We start from the raw sequence: 24,335 nt of genomic DNA on the forward strand, positions 1-24,335 counted from the left end.
AGAGGCAGAATCCCCTCCCTTGACCTGCTGGCTGCGCTTCTTTTGATACGTCCCAGGAAAGGGTTGTTTTCTGGGCTATGAGTGCACATTGACCCGCACCTCCCCCATCCCTCTCTGCAGGGCTGCTCTCAATCCTATATTGAAACCAGGGATTGTCCCAACCCGGGTGTAGGAACTTGCACTTGGCTTTGTTGAACCTCATGAGGTTCTCATAGCCCTACTTCTCCAGCCTGTCCAGGTCCCTCTGGATGACATCCCATCCTTCTGCTGTGGCAGCTGCCCCACTCAGCTTGGCATCCTCTGCAAACTTGTGGAGGGTGCACTGGATCTCTCTTTCTACATCACTGATGAAGATATTAAACAGCAGTGTTTTTACCATAAACTGGTTGCCTCTGGCCTGGACAGGCACATGCTCTCCTCTGTGGAAAACTAGTTGGAGGACTGGGCCAGAAGAGTTGTGGTAAGTGGAGTTAACTCCAGCCGGAGGCTGGTCACTTGTGGTGTCCCCCAGGGCTCAGTGCTGGGTCCAGCCCTGTTCAGTATCTTTATCAATGACCTGGATGAGGGCATCGAGTGCACCCTCGTTTGCAGATGACACTAAGCTGGGAGGAAGTGTTGATCTGTTGGAGGACAGGGAGGCTCTAAAGGGATCTGAACAGGCGCCTGGGTTGAGACCAATGGCATGAGGTTTAACAAGGCCAAATGCTGGGTCCTGCACTTGGGGCACAACAACCCTGTGCAGCTACAGACTCGGGAGGAGTGGCTGGAAAGCTGCCTGGAGGAGAAGGACCTGGGGGTGTTGGTTGACAGTGACTGAACATGAGCCAGCAGTGGCCCAGGTGGCCAAGAAGGCCAATGGCATCTTGGCTTGGATCAGACATGTTGTGACCAGCAGGTCCAGGGAGGTTATTCTGCCCCTTGACTCGGCATCGGTGAGACCACTCCTCGAATCCTGGGGTCAGTTCTGGGCCCCTCACCACAAGAAGGATGTTGAGGCTCTGGAGTGAGTCCAGAGAAGAGCAACAAAGCTGGTGAAGGGGCTGGAGAACAGGCCTTATGAGGAGAGAGCTGGGGGTGTTTAGCCTGGAGGAGGCTGAGGGGTGACCTCATTGCTCTCTCCAACTCCCTGAGAGGAGGTTGTGGAGAGCAGGGAGCTGGGCTCTTCTGCCAAGTGGCAGGGGACAGGACAAGGGGCAATGGCCTCAAGCGGCGCCAGGGGCAGTTCAGACTGGATATCAGTGAAAAACTACACAGAAAGGGTCATCGGGCCCTGGCAGAGGCTGCCCAGGGACGTGGGGGAGTCACCATCCCTGGAGGGGTTTAAGAGACAGGTAGACGTGCTCAGGGACACGGTTTAGTGGCAGGTAGGAAGGGGGGAGGCTCGATGATCCGAGAGGCCTTTTCCCCTCGCCGATCCCCGGCCTGCGCTCCCGCGCTGCCCCGAGGCCGCAGGGCCGCGCTCAGCCCCGCCCCGGGCGGAGTCCGGTGAGCGGGAAGGCGGGGGAGGGGGGTGAAAAGGGAAGAAAATAAGGGGAAGGAAAAGGAGAAAAGGTGGGGGTGGGAGAGGGGGTGCGAGGGGAGAAAAGGGGGCGGGAAGGAAGGAGAAAGAGGCGGAAGGGCGGGGGCGCCGGCGGACGGGGCAGCCGGGCCGAGCGCCGCTCTCCTCCCCTCGCCCCGCTGCTCGAGGCTTTCCCGGCTGCCCTGACGCGGGGCTGGGGACACGCCCGGCGGTTTGTTCGGGAGGCGCCGGGGAGCGGGTCTGGGGCTGCGGGGAAGGGCAGAGAGGCAAAGCCCACACCCTCGCTCTCTTTACCTTCTTTCTACCCTGCCCCTTCCTCTCTTGCCACCCCCCTCGCCTTTAAAACAACGTTGGAGCTGAGCTTCAAGAAAATTGCTCGGTATTTGGATAGTACAGGTGCTACAGGTGCTGCTCTTGGAGATTGGTTCATAGAGAAGATTTTCTTATCGTGTGTTTATTTTGGACAGAGAACGAGAATTCTTCCTTCAGCCATGGGTGGAAAACTTTCACAGCTCTGGAAAAACCTTGACCAAAAAAAGAGTGAAGGCAAACTGATCTTACCCAGGCAACCGGATGATGAAGATGAAATTGCTAATTACGCCAGCATAAATGGCTCCGCGGTGTCCTGTGTGGACACTGCACGTCAAAGCTGTGTCAACTGTCCAACGTGTCAGGGAACGGGAAGGATCCCCAGGGGTACGTGATTCTTCTGTGTGCTGTGTCAGTGCTTTTTGAGCCTTCTGAGGTTGGTACCCATCTCTTCCCCTAAAGACCTTGGTTAAACCAGTAGGTCTTTATTCTGTCTAGTCTAGGAATGTCCTGTCTCTGTACCCCCAGCTCACTTGGGACTTCTGTATGCTGCTTCTGTTGGGGGCATGGATAAGGAGGGCAGGCAGGTAGTGCTGTTTCTCAATAATTGCTCAAAGCCCACCCTGGAGCTGCTGAGTTGTTTCTGCCCAGAGATGGGAATGTTCAGACTGAAATCTTAGTCGCGTTACACTTGCTTTCTGATCAGACAGCATCAGCTGTGAAGCGAGAACAGGTGGACACTAGGCTGCTGCGTAGTGTCCTGCAATGCAATTGGCTTTATTTACTCGTGTGCTTAGTGTGATCTCTGCTCTTCTGCCACCTCTTTCAGAGCAAGAGAAGCAGCTGGTGGCTCTGATTCCATATGGTGACCAGAGGCTGAAGCCCAGACGAACGTAAGTCCAGTTAAATTTTTCCCTTTTCTCATCTTTTGACTACTTCTTCTGTGTATGAAGGAAAGCCTTAGTCCTCTGGGTGTTTTGCTCTTTGTGTTGTGTTTTGCAGTCAAATCATAGAACAGTTTGGGTTGGAAGGGACCTCAAAGCCCATCCAGTTCCAACCCCCTGTCATGGGCAGGGACACCTCCTGCTGGATCAGCTTGCTTAAGGCCCCATCCAACCATCTGAGATTCAATTTTTACTGTGTCTTTTCAGCGGTAGCAGATATTGTATAACTTTCTGTGTGCAGTTGTTTGGTCTCTAGCAACGTGTACCATAATGCACCGTGTCAGTGTGGGGGGCTCTGCCCTGCTTCTGCCGTGACTTTGTAGCTAGCAAATAGTTCTGGACAAATCTATCTTAGTTTTCTTACGCCCAAAGCTGTTATCATCTCCTTGCTTTGAGCTGGAGCAGAGCTGCAGGTGCTTGCAGCTGATAAACTGAAGGAATGATTGTGGCCCTGGTGCTGTTTTGCAGGAAATTCTATGTATGTCTTGCTGTGACCATCTGCCTGCTGACAACATCTCTCAGTATTTTCTTCCTGTTTCCTCGTGCCGTTACTGTGCTGCCGGCAGGGCTGAGGGCCTCGTCCGTTAGCTTTGATGCCACCACTACCAGTGTAGACCTCAACATGACGGTAAGTGCTCATCTGGCAGTGAGAGTGGATCTGAAGGGCTCCCTGCTTATCTCCTGTGTAAGCTGACTGATCACTGCCTGAAGTCAGTCTTACCATTCCCGCCATCTCATTCCACTCTCTGGCTGCTTAGAATCAACATCCATAGTGTGTTAGAACATCAGAGGCGTGGCAGGCCTGGCTGTGAGCAGGCAAGTCGCACAAAGTGGCCAAAGGAGCTGTGTAGAAGCAGCACTGTGATTAATTCTAGGAGTCCTTTTTCTTTTGCACCCTTGAGCTGCTTGGTTGTCCTTCATGGACTGTCATGGGAGACCCTGCAGCATGTCTGCCGTCGTGGCTGGGGTGGCTGTGAGGACCTGAAAGGGACGATGTGGTCTAGCGTTGTTGTAAGGTCACAGCAGGAGCATATTTAAAGGTGATTTGTGGCTTGTTTCTACCTAGAACGTGCTGAACATAACTAATAACAACTTCTACGTGGTCACAGTGGTGCAGCTGGACGCAGAGGTTTTGCACCAGTCCCTGGTGGTGGGGAAGGTCACCATGACAACCCTACTAAGTATGAGCCCTTTGCAGAGCAGCCAGGTGAGTTCTGCTGTTTCTTGTTTTCCTCTAAACTCATGTGGATGTCCTGGGCAGGGAGGTGCTCATTGTGTACTCGATCCACTCTTTGTCATCCGTCTGCCCAATACTCAAAGCCCTTGCAGCTTCCCACATCCCACTTTGGGAAGGGGTGTTGTAAGAACTTACAGGTTACTGAGTTTGAAGCTAATACGTTACCGGGCAAGGAAGATCTGTCTGCTCTTCAAGCGGTGGGCTGGGCTGTGTGCTTGCCTTAAAACAATGGCATACTTAAAAACAGGTCAGACAAAACCCTGGTGGGAACAGTTGAAGCACTGCACGTTCTTGGTGTAAGGGTCGGGTATGTGGCCTTTTCAAGGCCTTTTTAGATGTTATTTCTGATTCTGTTTTCTTACCTACTGTTAGAAACAATTGTTATACTAGATCTTGAAATTCAGGTTCAGACACCTAATGGGGGTCCGTTCTCCCAGCTTCAGCTCTCTGAACTGTACACGGATGTAACTGCAGTTCCTGAGTACTTCCTCCTTTCTTTTTTCAGTCGTCATGGTGGGGTTGGGCTGGCAGTTGGACTTGATGATCTTAGATGTTTTTTCCAACCTCAGTGATTTTGTGGCTCATTACTCTTCACCTTTGCAGATCTATTACACGGTGACCAGTAAGATACTGGATGACAACACCTAGTGAGTAACTATTGAAGGTTTCTTGCCTTGGTTAGTAAGTAACATCAGTGCTTGTAGGCTTTTTATGAAGAGATTTCTTGTGCTGGTCCTGCCTGTAAAGCAAAGCTGGATGAGTGTATCCTTCTCAGTTTCATGTGTGAGCTGATCTGGATACAAGCCTGGCACATCTATTCTAAACCCATTTCCTTTAAAGTTTATTGGTATTTTCTGCTTAGTGTTGGCTCAGCAGTGATGTTTTCCATACACTCTGAGTACTATCAACTTGATGTCTAGGTTGTACTTCATACAAACTGCATTTCTCTGCAAATGACCAGCAAACCATGTGAAGCTCATGGCACCCAAAGCTGCTATGAGGGCAGGATGGTGAACTGTCTTTTATGAGACCTGTGCTTACTAGATAAAGGGTTACAGTAGCAAAAACATGTTTTACTGATGTAGATACTGCTATGCTTGAAGGACTTCGCCTGCATAGCTGTTGCAGAATACTGCAAAGCTAGACCTTTCTAGAGAAATAGGGAAGCAATGGAATAATTGAGGTCAGGAGGCACGTGGTGCAGGCAGCTCCTGTGCAATTAACTCTCTCTTTTCTCTTGTAGTAAGATTTGCACCTGGACAAAAGTCAAAGTTCACAACATTCTGCTGCACGTAGAGTAAGTGATGCCTGATTCAGAACTGTGACTCTCCCTCACATCACCTGCACTGTTTCTCAGCTCCCTTCAGGGAGACCTATGGTCACTATCAAGACCTGAGCTGCTGGCAGTGTCAATGTGCTGTTACCCAGATGGGTTTGCTGAGGTATGAGGAGGAGATAATTCTCCAAAGCCATTGCTGCCCTGAAAAGCCCCTTGGATTCAGGCTGCCTGACAGCTCAAGCTGTCACTGTTGCTTAAGGCAAGCTGCCTTGGCGAGCTTCCTTCGGGAATAGTGATTGTAGCTGTTGGGAAGTAATTCTTTGCTCCAGAGTGAGAAGTACTGACTGGTTTGATTGTGCCTGCTTGCCTTGCGGTGTTGGAGGCAGACTCGTTCAGCCGGGCCTCTGAGCGTTCTGGCAGCAGCTGCCAAGAGCAAGGCAGCACAAAGCATGTTCTGCTGCAGATTCTTTGGCTGAGGCATCCCCTGTTCAGGGAGTGGAGTAGAGGACCAGGGTACGACAGGTGCTCATCTGGACGGGCTAGATTGATGGCCCAAGGCCAGTGGTATGAGGTTCAACAAGGCTCAGTGTCAAGTCCTGCACTTGAGTCACAAAGACCCCATGTAACACCCCAGGCCTGGAGAAGAATGGCTGGAAAGCTGCCCAGTGGAAAAGGAGCTGGAGGTGCTGGTTGATAGCAGCTGAACATGAGTCAACAGTGGCCCAGGTGGCCAAGAAGGCCGACAGCAGCCTGGTTTGGATCAGCCATGGGGTGGCTAGCAGGAGCAGGGAAGGGATCATCCTGCTGCACTTGGCACTGGTGGAGCCACACCTCAAATCCTGCGCTCAGTTCTGGGCCCCTCAGTACAAGAAAGACATTGAGGGGCTGGAGTGCATCCAGAGAAGAGGAACGGAGATGGGGAAAGGTCTGGAGCCCAGGGGTTCTGGGAGTGGCTGAGGGACCTGGGGCTGTTCAGCCTGGAGAAGAGGAGGCTGAGGGGAGACCTCATCGCTCTCTGCAGTTCCTGGAAAAGAAAATGGCACAGGAGTGTTATGCTGGGGTAGGAAGTCTCAATATCCATCTAGGATGGCCAACATGTCTCTTGTTGTGGTGGTGATCTTGTAAAGACTTTCTTTAATGCAGTCCGAAAGATGCTTTTCCTCTCCAACAGGGGAAATTGAGCTGAGGGTGTCTTGACTGTTGTGTTCTGGGGCTATGTAGCAGGGACAAACCAGAACGGCAGTGAGAGCTCACCATGGGACTGCAGCGTTATGAGAGGTCTCCTCTGGTACAATTGCAAGCACAGTGCTGATCTGCTTTTGCCTTGCAGGGGGACCCTGACCTGCACGTACCTGAGCCATTCCGAGCAGCTGACGTTTGAAGACTATCAGTACGTGGACTGCCGGGGGAATGCCACGCTGCCTCACCCACTGCACCAGCGCCCACCGTGACAGGGCCAGGCTGCAGAGATTTGTGGGTGCAGTGCATCCCACCACAAAGGCAGGTCAGGGGGAGACAAGCTTCTGGGGCGGCTTCCTGATCTGTGCCTTAAACAGGAGGCTCTGTGTTTCTTGGATAACACTTCCCTCCCTCACGCAAAGATGGCGACGTGCTTGGCCTTATGAACATGGACTCTCCTGCCCTGAGATTGCACCTTTCCTTTTTCAGTGCCTTATCACAGCTGATGCTTCAGCAGAGTGAGCAGCACACGGGGTGTCTCTGCCTGGCGGATGGGAATGGGAACCCTCTGTGTTTCACTGCTGTTTTGGATGCAGTGCCCTATTAATCAGACTAACTCCAATTGTTTCCATGTTGCGTAACTCGCACTTGGCTTTGTTGAACCTCATGAGGTTCTCACAGCCCTGCTTCTCCAGCCTGTGATGTTCCTTCTGGATGACATCTCGTCCTTCTGGTGTGGCAGCTGCCCCACTCAGCTTGGTGTCATCTGCAAACTTGCCGAGGGTGTCATCAATCTCGCTGTCGATATCGTTGGTGAAGATATTGAACAGCACTGGTCCCAGTACAGACCCCTGAGGGACACCACTTTTCATGGATTTCCATCTGGACTTCGAGCCATTGACCACGACTCCCTGAATACGACCATCCAACCAGTTTCTTATCCGCTGAACCGTCCACCCATCAAATCCATATCTCTCCCAATTTAGAGAGAAGGATGTTGTGGGGGACCATGCCAAAGGCTTTACAGAAGTCCAGATAAGTCACATCCGTTGGTTGTGATCTGACGATCCTATTTTTGAATCGCTTTATGTAGTTTTAAAGTGAGCTCGTCTGCTCGCTGTTCATCCATTTCAGCAAAAGGAAAATACATTTCTATGTCGTGAAGGAAAGTGATTGTTGCTTTTGGCCAGTGGTGCCTGGTTGCCAGCACGTACCGTTCCCCCGTGTGCTTTGGCAATTAATGCTTTTACTTTGAAGAAGCCCCACCAAGTCCATCTGTGCCTGGGAGAGCTGGTTTGCACAGATACTTGGGAACAGCCACGTCTAGGCCCGGGGGGTTTGAGTGCCTTTATCCAAAAGAGGCGGCAGGAGCGCATCCCTGCCAGGATGGTGCTTGTACCCCCAGCAGCGGAGCGGGTTCAGAGCTGCTCCTGGCCTCCCGGTGAGGTGGGGGTGGTAAAACGAGACTGGGAGCTGCTGGGATCCATGGAGCCGAGGGCGGGGAGCGCTGGCCACGCCCCCTCCTGACCGCGCCCCATTTCTGACCGCGCCCCTTCCGCATGGCCACGCCCCCGGGGCCGCGCGCTTGGGTGCCCCGCCCGTCCCCGCGACGCAGACCAGCGTCCCACCAACTTCCGCCCGCGCGCCGGAAGCGGAAGTGTTGCCGGCGGGAGGAGGAGGGGAGTTATCATGGCGGAGGTGGCGGCTCTGGATGAACTCGCCAAGCTCGAATACCTATCTTTAGTGTCCAAGGTGTGCACCGAGCTGGACAACCACCTGGGAATCAACGACAAGGACTTGGGTGAGCGCGGCGGTGGGGGCCGCTCCTGTCAGTTGGGAGGTGCTTGGCGAACTCGGGTAACAGTCATGGAATTCCTTCAGGGAGCCGACCGTGAGCCTGAGGAAGCGCCTTGGCTCCCGAGATAGACCCCCCGAGATCCCCTTCCTCGGGGAAACACCTTCCTCCATGCCCTCCCCGGGACAAGCTCCCCTCGAGGTCCCCCACGCCCCCTCCCCGGGAGAGGCCCCTGCGGCCACTTTCTAGGTGAAGGATTTGTGCAGTCTCTCACCGATTTGCTCTGATTTCCCTTCTGCTCCTCCCCCACAGCTGAGTTTGTGATAAATCTTGCTGAGAAGAACACTACGTTTGACACCTTCAAAGCAGTTCTTCTAAAGAATGGGGCTGAGTTCACTGTAAGTAAGATCTGAGTGTTCTTGATGTGTTCTTCTTGGCCTGATATATTTTGCAGAGCATTTTGTTTAAATAGAGAGATGTGAGAGGTCATTAGGGGTTTTCTTATATTGCAGAACTATGCACTATTTAGCCTTTGAGTATTCCTGCCTCATCAAGCCAGGCCTTCCTCTCCCTTTCATTAAAAACGTTGAAGTCTTCTGCTTTTGAAAAACTCTGAGGTTTTTACGAGGTGTCCTTCTGAGGTCTCAAACCATTGTTGTTTCATGGAGCATTACAAAATATGGAAGGGGCTTTTTTGCTGAGGTGTATGTTGTTGTAACTCTTTTTATGTTATTTAGGTGCTGGGTTTCCAAGTTCCTCAAAAATAACTGCAGTGGGGTTAAATAGCCGTTTAGAAATGACAATTAGAAAAGTCACTTAAGTGGATTTATCATACAAATTCTTAGAGTCAGCTTACCAAATCTTTTTAGGATGTGCATGAAGTCCAGTGATGCTGTCTGACAATGAACCTGCGTCTTCAGATTTGAGCTTGGTTTTGTCCTGCTAGTAAATCTTACTTGTGCTAATGATGAAAGATAGCGTTGCAGTTATTGCTTAAAGTATTTTGTTTGACTTTTCAGGATTCCCTTATTAGCAATTTGCTGCGACTCATACAGACGATGCGGCCTCCACCAAAACCGTCAACGAGCAAAGGTGTGGATAATCCTGTCTCTTCTATCAATTCAGCTTGAAAAGGAAAACAAAACTCGTATATGTTTGTAGGTTTTGGTGATGGTTAGTGAGATCAATGTAGTTGTTGTTCTGATATTGTAAGGCAAATTCAGCCTAGAGAAGAGAAGGCTCTGGGGAGACATTGGACTAACTTGCAGGACTGAAAGGGGCTCCAGGAAAGCCGGGGAGGGGCTTTTGATCGGGGAGTGCAGGGAGAGGACAAGGGGAGATTGAGATGAGATCTTAGGAAGAAATGTTTTGCTGTGAGGGTGGGGAGGCCCTGGCCCTGGTTGCCTAGAGCAGTGGTGGCTGCTCCATCCCTGGAGGTGTTCAAGGCTAGGTTGGAACAGACTTGGAGCGACCAGATCCAGTGGGAGGTGTCTCTGCCTGTGGCAGGGGGTGCGACTGGATGGGCTTTGAGATCCCTTCCGACCCAAACCATTCCATGATTCTATGATTATTGCAGCAAGAAGCTCTCTGCTCTTCACAGCAGATAAGCAAAGCTGTTTGGGTTCTGAGAACACACTTTTGAGGGTGGTTTTATATTTCACAGATTCACTAATAATCAGGATTTTATTTATAGGGAGGTAGCACTCTAATCTCTGAGTAGAATCCCTGTAAAATCTGCGTCAACTGTTGCGTTTAGGGGAAAGTTAACCTTTATATAGTTGCAGAGAAATCAAGAGCAAATTGTTCCAGCTTTGCTAAGTTTGGTTGTTATTTTTGTTTTAAATCTCGAAATCAAGAGCAAATTGTTCCAGCTTTGCTAAGTTTGGTTGTTATTTTTGTTTTAAATCTCAAAATCAGAAGCAGTTGTCAAACCCAAATCGGAGAAGGAAAAGTTGAAGGAGTTGTTCCCAGCCCTTTGCAGGCCGGATAATCCCAGCGTCAGGGTAAGGTCATCGTTTCAGATTTCATTTGAGAATATATGAAAACATGATTTTTTTTTTTCATGTTTCTCATAGTTTCAATTTTTCTTCATATTAACATGAGTGTCTCCTTGCTTAAAAAAAGTAGTCTGTGAGGAACGAAGCTGAAGAGAGGCGGAAGGCTGAGATTACTGCATGTAACGAGCAGGAGTGGCTGTTGCAGCAATGACCACGTTAATTCAGTGCTGCAGAATGCTTGGAAGATGAGGGTCTTGTGACAGGAAATTTGTAGCCTAGCCTTTCTTGCCTGATGTTCCTAATGTTGGATTAGAAACTAGATAAGTGTTGGACATTCAGCTGCTACGAGGGATTTGTATTTTGCATTTCTGTGCTAATTTGCAGCATGGAGCTGAAAAGCTCTCCTGTATAAAAGCAGCCTTATTTCAGTGTTTTGGCAAAACAGGAGGGGTTGTGTTATTCCATCTTTTTTCCCCCATGTCATGTATTCTGTGTGATCTTTTTTTATCTTACATTCCTCCTCAATAGGTATGCATGTGGTTACCCTTTCTGTAGCTTACTACTTTGTCTTACACTCTTTATCAGCCTTCTTACAGAATGTACTCTCTTGCAGAACATGCTGGATGAAGACGATGTGAAAGTGGCTGCTGATGCACTTAAAGAACTTGAAGCTTTGATGCCTGGGGCCGACAGACAGGGCAAGCAGAGGAACAGCGACCACAGGTCCCTGGAGGAAGGGATGGGCTGTTGCTATTACCTGCTTGATCTGTGCTGATGTGGAATTTCACTGAAAATGTGATTTTTATTTTTTTTATTGGTAGGACAAAGAGAAAGAGGAGAAGCCGTAGCCGTAGCAGGGACAGGAAACGAAGGCACAGATCTCGCTCTAGGTCTCGTTCTAGGACTCGGGATAGGAACAGGGGAAAGTTCAGATACCGGTCAAGGAGCAGAAGTCGAAGTCCCGGTAGGGACCATAAGGATCGAGAGAAGTACATCGAGAGGAGCAGTGAGAGATGGAGAGACAAGCATGTAGACCGTCCACCGCCTGAGGAGCCTTCCATCGGGGACATCTACAATGGCAAAGTCACAAGCATAATGCAGTTTGGATGCTTTGTGCAGCTGGAAGGACTAAGGTACCTCCTGATATTCTCAGTAAATCTGGTACTGTTCCCTCTGAATTCTCTTTTGTGCTGGTGCCACAAAGAGGTGATGGGGCTACAGTGAGGGGTTCTGGGTTTTGATGTCAAAATGCAGGTCTGTTTCAGAAAATAAATCCAACAGCAGAGGGTGTTCTCTTTATAAAAAAACTTTATGAACATATGCAAACAATCAATTGACAATAAAATATTTTAATCCAGACTCTGAATGGTCGGAAGGACTGTCAGAATGATGATATATGACGTCTTGTGCCCCTCTCTCCTCTCTGCTTCACCTACAGGAAGCGTTGGGAGGGCTTGGTCCACATCTCGGAGCTCCGAAGAGAAGGACGAGTTGCTAATGTTGCTGATGTTGTGAGCAAAGGACAAAGAGTGAAAGTCAAAGTGTTATCCTTTACTGGATCCAAAACCAGCCTCAGCATGAAGGTATGGAGGATATTCTACTGTGCTTAAATTAGTTTGTGGTGCCAAATATTCTGTCTCTCTTTACCATTTTTCTCTCCTTTTTATGAAAACTAAGACATAACCCTTGAAATGGGATTAAAAAAATAGTGTTAGTGTTCTGTGTTTAAGAGGCCTGTTACTTTTTACTCATTTTCTGTAGGTTCTTGGTTTTGGTGTAATGTTCCTAGCAGATTTTTTTGACTTGGCATGTTAGGTGAGCAACAAAGCAAACCTCATACTATTGCTGTGTTTGTCAGTATAAGTGTTTAATTTAAAATGAAATTACTGCCATTGCCAAGGTGGAGCAGAGTGTCCCAGGCCTCAGGGTGTGCTTACCTCACAATACCAACTGGAAAATAAAAGCATGCAAGATAGCATTTGGGGGAGGGGGATGTGTGTGTGTGCGTGCACTGTTGTTGGCGGTAGTCTTTCTGAGTATTCCACCTTTTTGTCTTGCATTAGAAGAAGCACCAGTGTTGATAGAAGTGAGAAGTGCAGTATAGGGAGAACTGACTGATTAATCAATCTAATATAGGATGTTGATCAAGACACTGGGGAAGACTTGAATCCAAACCGGAGGAGAAACCTGGTTGGAGAAACCAATGAAGAAACCTCTATGAGAAACCCCGACAGACCCAGTCACCTGTCCCTGGTGAACGCCCCGGAGGTGGAGGACGACAGCCTCGAAAGGAAACGCCTCACCCGGATTTCAGACCCAGAGAAATGGGAAATAAAACAGGTGTGGTTTTGTTTTCAGGGAAATGGGGTGTCAATCCCTAAAGTTGCTGTGGAGTTTCATGGACTTAAATGCAGCTCCTCTAAATTGATGCCTTCTTGCATTTTGGGCCTTGTAGCTCGGTTCTGACCATGAAAGCAGCCCTGCTTTGAGCAGGAGACTGAAGTCACCTCCAGAGATCCCTCTGACCTGGGGGGAGTCACAATCTATATCCAGTAACACTTGGGTGATATTTGATTATCAGTACAGTCCTGCTGTCTCACATGGATGTTGTTTAGAATAACAAGAGGACTGCTTGCTCAGAGGCTGAATGTCTTGGGGAGATGTGTGTCAGAATGTAGGACTGTGCCTTCATTCTGAAGTCACAACATGCTGTGTTCCTGTTTTACAAGTCTAGCAATAACATTAGGCACGAGACCTCATACGTATGAGTTGTGTTTATTCATGGGGACAGATTCATGTTGTGTTTGTTCTGTTCCCAGATGATTGCAGCTAATGTGCTTTCCAAGGAAGAATTTCCTGACTTTGATGAGGAGACTGGAATTCTTCCTAAAGTGGATGATGAAGAAGGTAGGATTTCCAAGTACTCCTACTGTTGCTGTGAATTCTTTGTGTTTCTGGACATGTTTTGACTAAAAAAGAGATGATAGATATAAGTGTGGTTGTGAAACATCTCACAATTTGCTGTCACCTTAAACATTTGAAACTAGGGTTGCTCTAGCCTTATTATTAGTGGCATCTGGATGTGCCCTGTCTCTGTGTTCTTATTGTTTGTGGTGTTTTCACTTTTCAAACTATCTAATTACATTATAATCAAGCATACACAGGAAGCTCCCTTTGAGGAGGTGCTTTTATGTACCTGAAAGAAGATGTTTCTATAAAAATTGTCACTTGTGGATTTTAGATGAGGACCTTGAGATAGAGTTGGTTGAAGAAGAGCCGCCTTTCCTTCGAGGCCATACTAAACAGAGCATGGATATGAGTCCCATCAAAATAGTAAAGGTAAGAGGTTTCTAGGACTAATCCCATTATACCTGATTTAATTCAATAAATATTTGGGAATTTAACAACCAGTTTTCCACCTGGATGTTACTGAGAGCGCTTAAAAACATTAGCATTGAACTGAAGATCCTTTCTTTACTTACAAAACTGGTTTCTTAACTGGTGACATTGAAGTGGAATAATAGAACCAAAACATGCTGTAGCCAGCAGCAGCAGCCATTTCACATAGCGTGTTAGAACATACTTCCTCTGTTCTGCTTTTTCTTACATTTTAAAAGTAGAAGGTGGTAGAGAAATACTTATTTTCCATTGATTGTGCCATAATTCTTCTTACGGACAGTGTAAGGATGCTTCCTGTTAGTCGTTACTATGGCAGTTCATGAGGCTGGTCTAATGGAAATACCCTGGAACTCAAATAGATCAAAAATTAACATCTTCTAAAGCGTCTTCAGAAGTGGCTTCTAGTGGACATTGGCGACAAGGAGAACTGAAGTTGAAGGATTGGGCATGCTTGAAATGCTAATTTTTTTTCTTGCTTTCCAGAATCCAGATGGTTCCTTGTCCCAAGCTGCAATGATGCAGAGTGCCTTAGCTAAAGAAAGACGAGAGCTGAAACAAGCCCAGAGAGAAGCGGAGATGGATTCCATCCCCATGGGACTCAACACGCACTGGGTAGATCCTCTCCCTGATGGTACGACTGAAAACATCTCAGTGTGAACTCTGCAGTTTTTGTGATGGTTGAGCAACCCAGGAGAAGCATCTTGTTATTGGGTTTGTCTGCCTTGCCTCAAAGGCAAGGCAAATGCTTTTCCACTGAGGTGGAAAAGGGAATGTCAAGGGAAATGCACAGGTATATCCTGCTATCTCTCCAGGATGCATTACTAAAAGCTCTGGCGGATGGTGAGCTATTTTTTTTACATGGAAGTTAATGTAACAGTGGGAGTATATGTATAGGAACCTAAAAAATACCTAAGCACACAAGCATAGAAGGCATGGATGATGGAATAATAGGAGCCAGATCACGAGGGTCTGTGCTGTGTAAACCTAAATGTAATGGTGAAATCATTTCTTCTCTAGTGGATGGCAGACAAATAGCTGCAAACATGCGAGGTATTGGGATGATGCCCAATGATATCCCAGAGTGGAAGAAACATGCGTTTGGGGGCAACAAAGCTTCTTATGGTAAGAAGACCCAGCTTTCCATCATTGAGCAGAGAGAGAGTCTCCCAATCTTCAGACTGAAGGAGCAGCTGATACAAGTAAGACTTGGAAATGGCATTCTTGAATGAGTGAGCAATAATTTAAAATAACTATTGTTCGGTTAGCTTGTTGGCAGGTGAATAGTCTATAATTTTAAGTGCACAACTGTAGTTGATAATAATTATTTTAAAGAATTATCTGTATTCTCTAGTAAAGCTCCAGGTATTTATTGATTTAAGTAAATACTGAAACTAGGATCATATTGGCAAGGGATGAGTCAGCTAAACGGTTAAGCAGTTTGCTGACTTGATCAGTAAGAACACTGGTATGATTTTTGGTCTCAGTTAGCTGGAGCAAGGGCAGTAGCTGCTCTGTCCATTCCTAGATGTATTTTTGTTTGTGTTTTGGTTTTAAATGCTGATGAGTACATCTATTATGACCTTTTCTAGGCTGTGCATGACAATCAGATTCTGATTGTTATTGGAGAGACAGGATCTGGGAAAACAACACAGATCACCCAATACCTGGCTGAGGCGGGATATACATCAAGAGGAAAGATTGGATGTACTCAGCCTCGCAGAGTGGCTGCGATGTCTGTTGCGAAGAGGGTGTCAGAAGAGTTTGGTTGCTGCCTGGGACAAGAGGTAAATTTCTGTGCTGAAGACCATGCTAAAATAAGCATGAGGAAAAGCAGTGAATATTGGCACTGGAGCTTGTTTGCATGTCCCTGTGTCTGTTCCCTTGTAGACTGTTAAATGAGCTTGCAGAGTAATCATACTGGGAATTAGTAGGGCTAATAACTTAGAATCATAGAATCACAGAATGGTGTTTGGGTTGGAAGGGACCTCAAAGCCCATCCAATTCCAACCTCCTGCCACGGGCAGGGACACCAGCTCGTTGCTCCAAGCCTCATCCAGTCTGGCCTTGAACACCTTAATTCTGAGAATTAAGGTCTTGAACTTAAGTTCAGCTGACTTTGAACTTAATTCTGTAACTTCAGTTTCTATGCAATTCTTCTTTCTAGGTTGGCTACACCATTCGATTTGAAGACTGCACAAGCCCTGAAACTGTTATCAAATACATGACGGATGGTATGTTACTGAGGGAGTGCTTGATAGACCCTGACCTGACTCAGTACGCCATTATCATGCTGGACGAAGCCCACGAGAGGACCATCCATACAGATGTGCTCTTTGGACTCCTGAAGAAGGTAACGTAGCATTTGATTGTTACTGCCTCAGTGTCCTCTGTGTGCTACATATTGGTAGGAGCACTTGGGAAAAGCAAGGTCAAGTTAAGTTCACTTGTGCTCTAGAAGTCTCTTCTGAAGGCAAAACAAATGCTCCTGAGGGTTTGTAGTCTAAATTTCACAAGATGAGCTGCTGTGTGAAGATAAAACAAGCAAAACTCAGCAGAAACAATGAGAACTGGCAGTCTAGGATGCTCATAACGATGGATGAGGAGAGGGGTGTTCTTGCTCTGACAGAGGCTTTCTGTGATAGGTAGATAAGAAAGATTTGAAATGTGACCTTAGCGGTCGATTGTTTGAAATTCTGGGTATTGAAATGAGCTTCTCCTCTGCTCAGACATCAGAATTCCTGCTATTACTAGCCATATTTCTCTGACTTCATTCAGGTTCTGTATGTCCCAAAGGCAATAAGTGACTTGAGCTTTCTATCCTGCTGTAGACAGTGCAGAAACGGCAAGATATGAAGTTGATAGTGACGTCTGCAACCCTGGATGCTGTGAAGTTCTCTCAGTACTTTTACGAAGCACCGATCTTCACGATTCCTGGCAGAACATACCCAGTAGAAATCCTGTACACGAAAGAGCCAGAGACAGATTATTTGGATGCCAGTCTGATTACAGTTATGCAGATCCACTTAACAGAGCCACCAGGTGAGTGGAGGATCGTTTGGAGTGATTCTAAGACTCCAGTGCCTATGAGCGAGGTCTTTCTAGAAATCATGGGTGATCTATGAGTACCATGAACAAAATGCTCTCGGCGTTGTCCTCTATTGCTTGAAAATAGCTTAAGTAAAATGCTGGAGAAGTTGGGTGGAAGGCTGAAGTATGCTGCTCCTGGCTAAGAGTTGTTGTCCACGGGCTAGCGAAAGTTGGAAATCTTCTGCTTTATATGGGAAAGATGTGGATGGCAATGTGGTACTGAACAGAATTCACTCTGTTTTTATTTACTTCCCTTGTAGGTGACATTTTGGTGTTTTTAACTGGTCAGGAAGAGATTGACACTGCCTGCGAAATCCTCTACGAGAGGATGAAATCTCTAGGACCTGATGTTCCAGAGTTAATTATCCTGCCAGTATATTCAGCTTTACCCAGTGAAATGCAGACCAGAATCTTTGACCCAGCTCCACCAGGAAGCAGAAAGGTAATTTCAGCTGAGTATGGCTTCATCTTCTGTTGAATATGTTTTAATAGTGGGGTGTATTACACAGCAAATCATATTTGTTTTTTTTTTCTTTTTAGCACTTCTGCCTCTGTTAGTTACAGCTTCAGGCAAAATGGTGTAGTTCTGGAGAAAAGGTGGCTTATACACAGCTTAGAGCTTGGTTTTGGTTGTGTCCATGCCTGTACATGTTATCTAAGCCTTTGAACATGTATAGAAAAACATCTGGTGTAGCAAAGCTCTGTGTGGGATGTTCTTAGTGTGGTTTTTAATGCTCCCTTTAAAGGATGTTAACTTCACTCAAGTTGAAATGCAGTTCCTCTTGGATGGATGTAGATTTCCTACCAAACAGTTAATGAATATGTAGAGAGAGATTCTCTGGAAGATTCTTCTTTAAATATGGACAGTGTTTGATAGGCAAAACTTCTCCCTGAATTCATTGCAGTCTCTTACAAACTTACCCTGATTTTTGTTTGCTTTTATTTATGAATTTTATCATACTTTTGTCCCACATTGCCTAAATTTAAATGAAATGTAGATACTTAAACCCTGTCCATCCTTGACTGTAGAGATAACATTTCTTTCTGTTCCTCTGTGAACGCGTTTCTCCTTTCGATGTTAAATGATAGTTGCTTTTATAACGGACTGCTTGTATCATGTAGAAAGGATTGTTGACGTCGAGTAGCATGGTTGGGTTGGCAAATAAAGACAGAGAGTGAACTGAATCAACTGTTGTGTGCAGGTTGTCATCGCCACTAACATTGCCGAGACATCTTTGACTATTGATGGCATATATTATGTAGTTGATCCTGGCTTTGTGAAGCAGAAAGTTTATAACTCGAAGACTGGAATTGACCAGCTGGTTGTGACGCCGATTTCACAGGTAGGTGTTTGAGTTCTGTTTTTTAACCTTTGCTGGTAGTGTGTGTCTTGATGAAGGCATCCAAGCACATGGAAGCCAAGGGAGGCAACGATAAAGCCACATTTTTGATGACTCCTTGAGGCTGTGCCTGAAGAATACATACTTTCCTGAGTTGTGGTAGAAATCTCTTTTGATGAATACAGGTCAACTTGTCAATAATTAATCATTTTTCTTGTTTTCACCTCTTCCTGTTTGCCTCTGCTACCTCTAGGCTCAAGCAAAGCAGCGAGCAGGAAGGGCTGGGAGAACCGGACCAGGAAAGTGCTATAGGTTGTATACAGAGCGTGCTTATCGAGATGAAATGCTAACCACCAATGTGCCTGAAATCCAGAGAACTAATTTGGCCAGTACGGTACTTTCCCTGAAGGTGGGTGTTTCAGACTTGTAGCAAGTCAATGTTATCATAAGCGTTTTGGTAAACGACCCTCTTTGAGCTCTGTGAAGTACTTCCATCACTTCAGATCCTTCTAGTGAGCAGAGGTATTTTGGAAGGGAAACTGCCTCAAATGTAATTCTCGGGCACTGAGAATGCTCCTGCACTTTTCTGTCAAGGGTTATAATGTTGAGTATCCACCTACGTTATTACAAGTCTCTGCTGCACAGAACTGTTAGTTGCAGGAGGTTTGAGAAACAGGAGTCTTATGGGCAGTACACCCTCACTATGGAAGGGACATTTATTTTAACAGCTAGGACACACTGTTTGAGTGGTATTTGATCTCCAGCCATCTACATCTTCTGTGTACCATCCCTCTGGGAGTCCACAAGCTGGATCTAACCCAGTACGTAGCAGCTGGGGAAGTTGCTGCCTTTCCCCCTTTCTGGGAACAAGGGGAAGGAGGGATGGAGGCATGTTTAGTGTCTGTTGGAGCGGTCAAGCCGCTCTGTTTTACAAAGCAGGAAGTCTTCAAAACCAACATTTAGCCAATGTGTCTCCTTGGTTGAATCATCTCACTTGAGAGATGCATGGAACAGTACCGTACCGAGGTAAAGTAAAAACTGAACAATGGGTCAAAGCCATGAGCCTGTGTGGGTTATTTCAAGTGTAGAAATACAGCCATGTATTCATGACTGCTGTTACAGCCAGGATAAGGACATAAAGCCAGGGTTGCTTAAAGTTCTGCAGTGCAGTGCCTTGTTGATGGTTATATATATATCTCTGGCTGGAGTTCGGTGTCTTCTCAGTGTTCTAACTTGGGTTTTCTCCACTCTGTTCAGGCTATGGGCATCAACGATCTGCTCTCCTTTGACTTTATGGATGCTCCCCCAATGGAAACTCTCATAACAGCCATGGAGCAGCTCTACACCCTGGGAGCTCTGGATGACGAGGGTCTGCTCACTCGACTGGGACGCAGGGTAGGCTGAACAGAATACTTCTCACATCAACCCAGTTAGTGCTAGGAGTAATGGTACAAGGACTTGCCTAGCACACTTGGCTTCCTTTTCCTGTTTTTGTCCTGTATTTTATTGGTAGCTTTTTATCTTTTGTAGTTACGTACCTTCTGCTTTCTAAGAAACAGCTATTGTTTCTCTTTATTCATAAGGTTACTTTTATTAATGTCTAAAAATTTCCTGTAAGTATTTGGATATTTTAGTGATAGTGATTATAGAAGAATAATTTGTTTCACTTTGTGTGAAGTTATTCTGGGTAAAGCATACTATTTCAGAAAGGGAGCATGGAATCAAGAATATTGCTCTTTTGCAATGAGAGAGCTCAGGGTTGTTCCAAGATGCTGCAGGGTAGCCTGAAACAGGTTTCTTGCAGATGGCAGAGTTCCCCTTGGAGCCTATGCTGTGTAAGATGCTGATCATGTCCGTACATCTGGGATGCAGCGAGGAAATGTTGACGATAGTCTCCATGCTGTCTGTACAGAATGTGTTCTACAGGCCAAAGGTAAGTAATGCTGCCAAGAAGTAGCAGTTGTTATGGTTTGGGTGTCTGTGATTGCCTGCCTCACGTGTGAGAGTAAGCATTGTGGTTCTGGTGTGCCTTGTGGTTGAACACTCTGTAGCTGTGGATGTTGGGAGCTTCTTTGCAGGTGGGAAGATGGAAGTGAAAAGTCTCACATTCTCTATTGTGTTACAGCATTTCCTTTGAAGTGTCCTTTCACAAATAAAGATTGAAATAGAATAAAAAATATCAGTAAAAAACCCCAAACTTATTAATCTTTTCTGGTCAGGTCCTTGTCATGGGAGAATCTTTAGGAGAGTCTATGTGAGGTCTGTCTGGCAAGAACAGTTCTAGGCTTTCCATTCATATTGTATTCTTGGTTTAGTGAGAGCAGTTCCGGTGACCTCTAGGTTGTTGTCGCTTAGTCCTTAGTCACTCAGCACTCAACATTTTGTGTTGGCTTTTCAGTCTTACATAGTCTGTTTCTTGGTAGACTTAAAAAGTCATGGTGTGGGTGAAAAGGAGCCTGTGTCCTCTTTTGTGTTGCACAAGGGTCGTCTCTACAATGCAGATACCTGATTTGTATGTATTTTATATGGTAGGATAAGCAAGCGCTTGCTGATCAGAAGAAAGCCAAGTTCCATCAGACAGAGGGGGACCACCTCACGCTTCTGGCTGTATACAATTCCTGGAAGAATAATAAGTTTTCAAATCCCTGGTGCTATGAAAATTTTATCCAAGCCCGATCTTTACGCAGGGCACAGGACATCCGCAAGCAGATGCTGGGCATTATGGACAGGTGAGTTTGGCACAAAGGACAAGTAGTGACTTGGTTGTCTTAGTGTCTTTATGCCATAGCAGCTAAACAAATTTTACTCATCTGGTGTTGGTTGCTGTGCCCAAATCTGAAGGACTCTGATTTTTTTGCTGTCTAATCTTGTCTGGCAGGCACAAGCTGGATGTGGTGTCCTGTGGGAAGGCAACGGTTCGAGTCCAGAAGGCTATCTGTAGTGGCTTCTTCCGAAACGCAGCAAAGAAGGATCCCCAGGAAGGTTATCGGACTCTTATTGATCAACAAGTAGTTTATATCCACCCATCCAGTGCCCTCTTCAACAGACAGCCAGAATGGTAAGGAAAGCAATGCCGTGGAACTTTGAAAAGGTTGTGGTGTGTGCTGTCTGTGAAACACAGATCAAATTATAGCCTGCTGATTTCTCAGCAGTGTGCAGAGGGAAGAAGGTTTCAGGTCTGCTTTTGGCTCTTTCCACTGCTAAAATGAGTGCATGTGTGGGGCTGAGACATATTTAAGACAAGGCCAGGCCTAAAGCTTGTAAATGCTGTGTTTCTGTTTGTGGAAGTGAGCTTTAAAGAGTGAGAGGGCAGGGCGGGAGAGAATTGTTTTAAGTGGAATGAAGTAGATCTATGCGGATGAGTAGTTGTGAAGTAGGAGAGGAAAAATGGCTCTTCTGGTTCTTTTGGAGCTTGTAAGGGGTCTTATGCTGAAGGAGGGTGAATCAATCAGAGATAAAGGTGCAAGCTTAGATATTCCAGGCTTCGCCTTTCTCTTCTTGTTTGGAAAAACTGATTTCCACTGTTGCTCCCCCTTTTCACAGGGTGGTGTACCATGAGCTGGTGCTGACCACCAAGGAATACATGCGTGAAGTGACGACTATTGATCCTCGCTGGCTGGTGGAGTTTGCGCCTGCTTTCTTTAAGGTTTCTGACCCAACCAAGCTGAGCAAACAGAAGAAGCAGCAGCGGCTGGAACCCCTGTATAATCGCTATGAGGAGCCCAATGCTTGGAGGATATCACGTGCATTCAGACGGCGATGAATCCTTCCCTCATAAACGTTTACAGGTTTTATATTTGTGGGACTATGATTTTTGCACTGTTGCAAATGTCCTCAAAGAAGTGACATTCAAATGAAGCTTGCCTATGAAATGAATAGAAAATGAATATTTTCGGAGCAAAAGCACAAGGAGGCGGCGTGTGCTTAGATTCCGCAGCCACGGGATGAATGACCCTGGTCTCAGTGTGCAGCAGCATTTCGGAAGTGGTTTTTGAAGTGCTTCTTTAGTTGCTCCCCTTTCAGGAGACAAAACCTAAGCCTCGGAAATCTGGACACTGAGCTGAACAACAACAAAAAGATAATGATTGAAAAAATAGTTGCTCACCGAGCTGTGTCTCAGTGGCAGACAGAGACTGGAATAGTTTTTATTTACGCTGTTAAAAGTGATTTATTTCTACTTATGCTCCTGGACAGTGGCTGTTTTTTTGGGAGCTGCTTGTTCTCCATCTTTATATCTTTTATGCGCTATCGTAAGCCATTGGGGGTGAGATTTAGTATCTGTGGCTTTGGGATGAGGCAGGAAAGATCTCTTGAAACCCAGCCAGAATGTCGGTTATCCTTGGACAATGGGCGCAGGTCAGACTGCAAGGCTTATCCTTCATTGACATCTCCTGTGTGCTGAAGGCTGGTATGTCGAGCGGTAATTAACCACATCCACTCTGCAGCACGGCTCCCTCTGAACGTAAGTGGTTACAGATGTTTAGACCTTCTGTACAATGTGTCATGTGTTTTATTTCCATTTAGAATGCTTGGTGACGTCACAACTGCTGGGGTTTTTATAGAATGTGCTCTTACAGCTCAAATGTCTGTAAAGCATTGTGTAACCATTCCTTGTTTAAAAAGAAACTGGCCATCCTGTGTGCACTATGTCACGCTGAAGCTATCTGAGAATTATGTGTTCTGGGGCAAACACAGGAAGCTTATTTGACTCCTTAGCTGCAAAAACTCAGTTTTTACTAGTTACCAGGTACTTGTTTCACTCTTGGTGCATTTGAAGGCTGTCTCACACTGAAAAGCTGCATTGGAAATCTATATCTGTGTACAGACGTGGACAGGGTCGCTGTATATAGTGTTTTATTACATTGTATAAATGCCCTGAGCTTTCCTGTGGCATTAAATCTTCACAAAGTTAAATAGAATTCTTAAGTTTGTAAGTTTGGAGGCTTTTTTCATTATGGCATCAGGCAGAGAATGTTGTCCTGTGCAAATACTCTTCTATTTTCCTTCCATAAACTCAGCAGCTGCATCTGTTAGTGTTTTCTATGAAAACTTCTGATTGACTTTCAAAAGTCAAATGGTAGATGCAGAAGAGCAAATGTACCCAGTGGAAGTCCCAGTTGTACAGCAGATTTAGAAGTGTTTCTGTTCCAAATTAATTTTGTGTTTGCTTTTCCTATGCATTCTCTTTCTGACTTTTGGTAGGGTAAATGGGGCAACAGAGAGGATTTCCTTGAAGCAAGCAGTTGCCATCTGTTCTGTTTGTGTTACTGCTTCCCTTGGTGTCATTTTTTTCAGTAATATCCTTTAATTTACAGAAACTTTTCCATGTCAACCTCAGCTGCTTGCGCTGGGAATACCCTGCATCCAAATCTAGCCTGGAAAATATGAATGCTGGCTTACAAACTTGAACCACTTATCCTTGATACTGCTTGGAGTGTAGTGACAGGGTAAGGGGAACACTTTTCAGCTGAAAAGTGAGAGATTTAGATGAGATATTGGGAAGAAATGTTTTCCTGTGAGGGTGGAGAGGCCCTGGCCCAGGTTACACAGAGAAGTCTTGGCTGTCCCATCCCTGCTGGAGATGTTCAAGGTCAGGTTCGATGAGGCTTTGAGCAGCCTGGTCCAGGGGAAGGTGTCCCTTCCCATAGCAGGTAGTTGGAACTGGATGGGCTTTAAGGTCTCTTGCAACCTAAACTATTCCATGATTCTATGAGTTCTGTTCCCACATGAGGCTGGTAGAACGAGCACGAGCTCGCACGAGCCTTTGGGAGGGAGGAAAGGGATGTAGATGAAGGCTCAAGCTATGGTCACTTTTATTTCACCTCCTCCTGAAAGACCAAGGAGCGATGTGAAATGCTGAATGATTCTTCTCAGGAACTCTGAGCTGTCTGACCCTCTCTACTCATCGACAATGTGGTGGTTTGTGGAACTTTAATGCAAGTAGCACAAACTGCACATTGCTGGGTTCCCCAAAGGCTGATGTGCTCCTTGCCTGGCTGGGGACCTCATTTCACTTGTGGAGATGTGAATGGAGCAAACAATCCTTGTCTCAGACTCTGGCAGCGTGTGCCATAGGCCGATTTCCATGTGTTTGCCGATTGTCGCAAGCGAAGGATTCACAGTAGAAGGGTAACTCACACATTTGTGTGTACTCACACACACCCAAAATAACCTTTTGTCCTTAATGCAAGAAAGATAAATATCTGTTACAGTAACTACCGTAGCTTCCATAATGGCCTTGTTACCAGCA

The 24,335-nt window shown here is 46.4% G+C and overlaps 2 protein-coding genes across 5 annotated transcripts; both read left to right on the forward strand.

Moving 5' to 3' along the window:
- The first annotated feature begins 255 nt into the window (after positions 1 to 255).
- Positions 256 to 7,636, forward strand: TMEM106A (transmembrane protein 106A). 4 transcript variants are annotated; one of them, XM_069876928.1, is made up of 7 exons: positions 1,919 to 2,215; positions 2,658 to 2,721; positions 3,241 to 3,400; positions 3,839 to 3,979; positions 4,613 to 4,656; positions 5,253 to 5,306; positions 6,619 to 7,636. In XM_069876928.1, the coding sequence occupies exons 1-7, from the start codon at positions 2,011 to 2,013 to the stop codon at positions 6,737 to 6,739; spliced, it is 789 nt and encodes a 262-aa protein (XP_069733029.1). In that variant the 5' UTR covers positions 1,919 to 2,010; the 3' UTR covers positions 6,740 to 7,636. The 4 variants fall into 4 exon arrangements, with proteins under 4 accessions (XP_069733027.1, XP_069733028.1, XP_069733026.1 ...); XM_069876926.1 differs by lacking the exons at positions 4,613 to 4,656; positions 5,253 to 5,306; positions 6,619 to 7,636 and adding an exon at positions 256 to 460 and having other exon boundaries at positions 1,987 to 2,215; positions 3,839 to 4,572; XM_069876927.1 differs by lacking the exons at positions 4,613 to 4,656; positions 5,253 to 5,306; positions 6,619 to 7,636 and adding an exon at positions 1,750 to 1,898 and having other exon boundaries at positions 1,987 to 2,215; positions 3,839 to 4,572.
- Positions 7,637 to 8,114: 478 nt separating this feature from the next.
- On the forward strand, positions 8,115 to 23,043 carry DHX8 (DEAH-box helicase 8). The gene is made up of 23 exons (XM_069877088.1): positions 8,115 to 8,268; positions 8,575 to 8,660; positions 9,282 to 9,354; positions 10,180 to 10,265; positions 10,873 to 10,982; positions 11,081 to 11,392; positions 11,698 to 11,842; positions 12,396 to 12,599; positions 13,079 to 13,166; positions 13,501 to 13,598; positions 14,142 to 14,289; positions 14,676 to 14,857; positions 15,248 to 15,442; positions 15,823 to 16,008; positions 16,487 to 16,697; positions 17,006 to 17,187; positions 17,948 to 18,088; positions 18,339 to 18,494; positions 19,343 to 19,480; positions 19,890 to 20,018; positions 20,618 to 20,814; positions 20,964 to 21,143; positions 21,629 to 23,043. The coding sequence occupies exons 1-23, from the start codon at positions 8,157 to 8,159 to the stop codon at positions 21,846 to 21,848; spliced, it is 3,579 nt and encodes a 1,192-aa protein (XP_069733189.1). The 5' UTR covers positions 8,115 to 8,156; the 3' UTR covers positions 21,849 to 23,043.
- The last annotated feature ends 1,292 nt before the right edge of the window (positions 23,044 to 24,335 follow it).

Source organism: Phaenicophaeus curvirostris, chromosome 26 (assembly GCF_032191515.1).
Source record: "Phaenicophaeus curvirostris isolate KB17595 chromosome 26, BPBGC_Pcur_1.0, whole genome shotgun sequence".
In the NCBI taxonomy this organism is placed as follows: Eukaryota; Metazoa; Chordata; class Aves; order Cuculiformes; family Cuculidae; genus Phaenicophaeus; species Phaenicophaeus curvirostris.

Coding starts and splice junctions, on each gene's coding strand:
- TMEM106A (XM_069876926.1), top strand. CDS start 2,011: ATGGGTGGAAAACTTTCACAGCTCTGGAAAAACCTTGACCAAAAAAAG. Junction 2,722..3,240: donor AGGCTGAAGCCCAGACGAAC/GTAAGTCCAGTT, acceptor GCTGTTTTGCAG/GAAATTCTATGTATGTCTTG. Junction 3,401..3,838: donor GTGTAGACCTCAACATGACG/GTAAGTGCTCAT, acceptor GTTTCTACCTAG/AACGTGCTGAACATAACTAA.
- DHX8 (XM_069877088.1), top strand. CDS start 8,157: ATGGCGGAGGTGGCGGCTCTGGATGAACTCGCCAAGCTCGAATACCTA. Junction 14,858..15,247: donor TGAAGGAGCAGCTGATACAA/GTAAGACTTGGA, acceptor GACCTTTTCTAG/GCTGTGCATGACAATCAGAT. Junction 17,188..17,947: donor CTCCACCAGGAAGCAGAAAG/GTAATTTCAGCT, acceptor TGTTGTGTGCAG/GTTGTCATCGCCACTAACAT.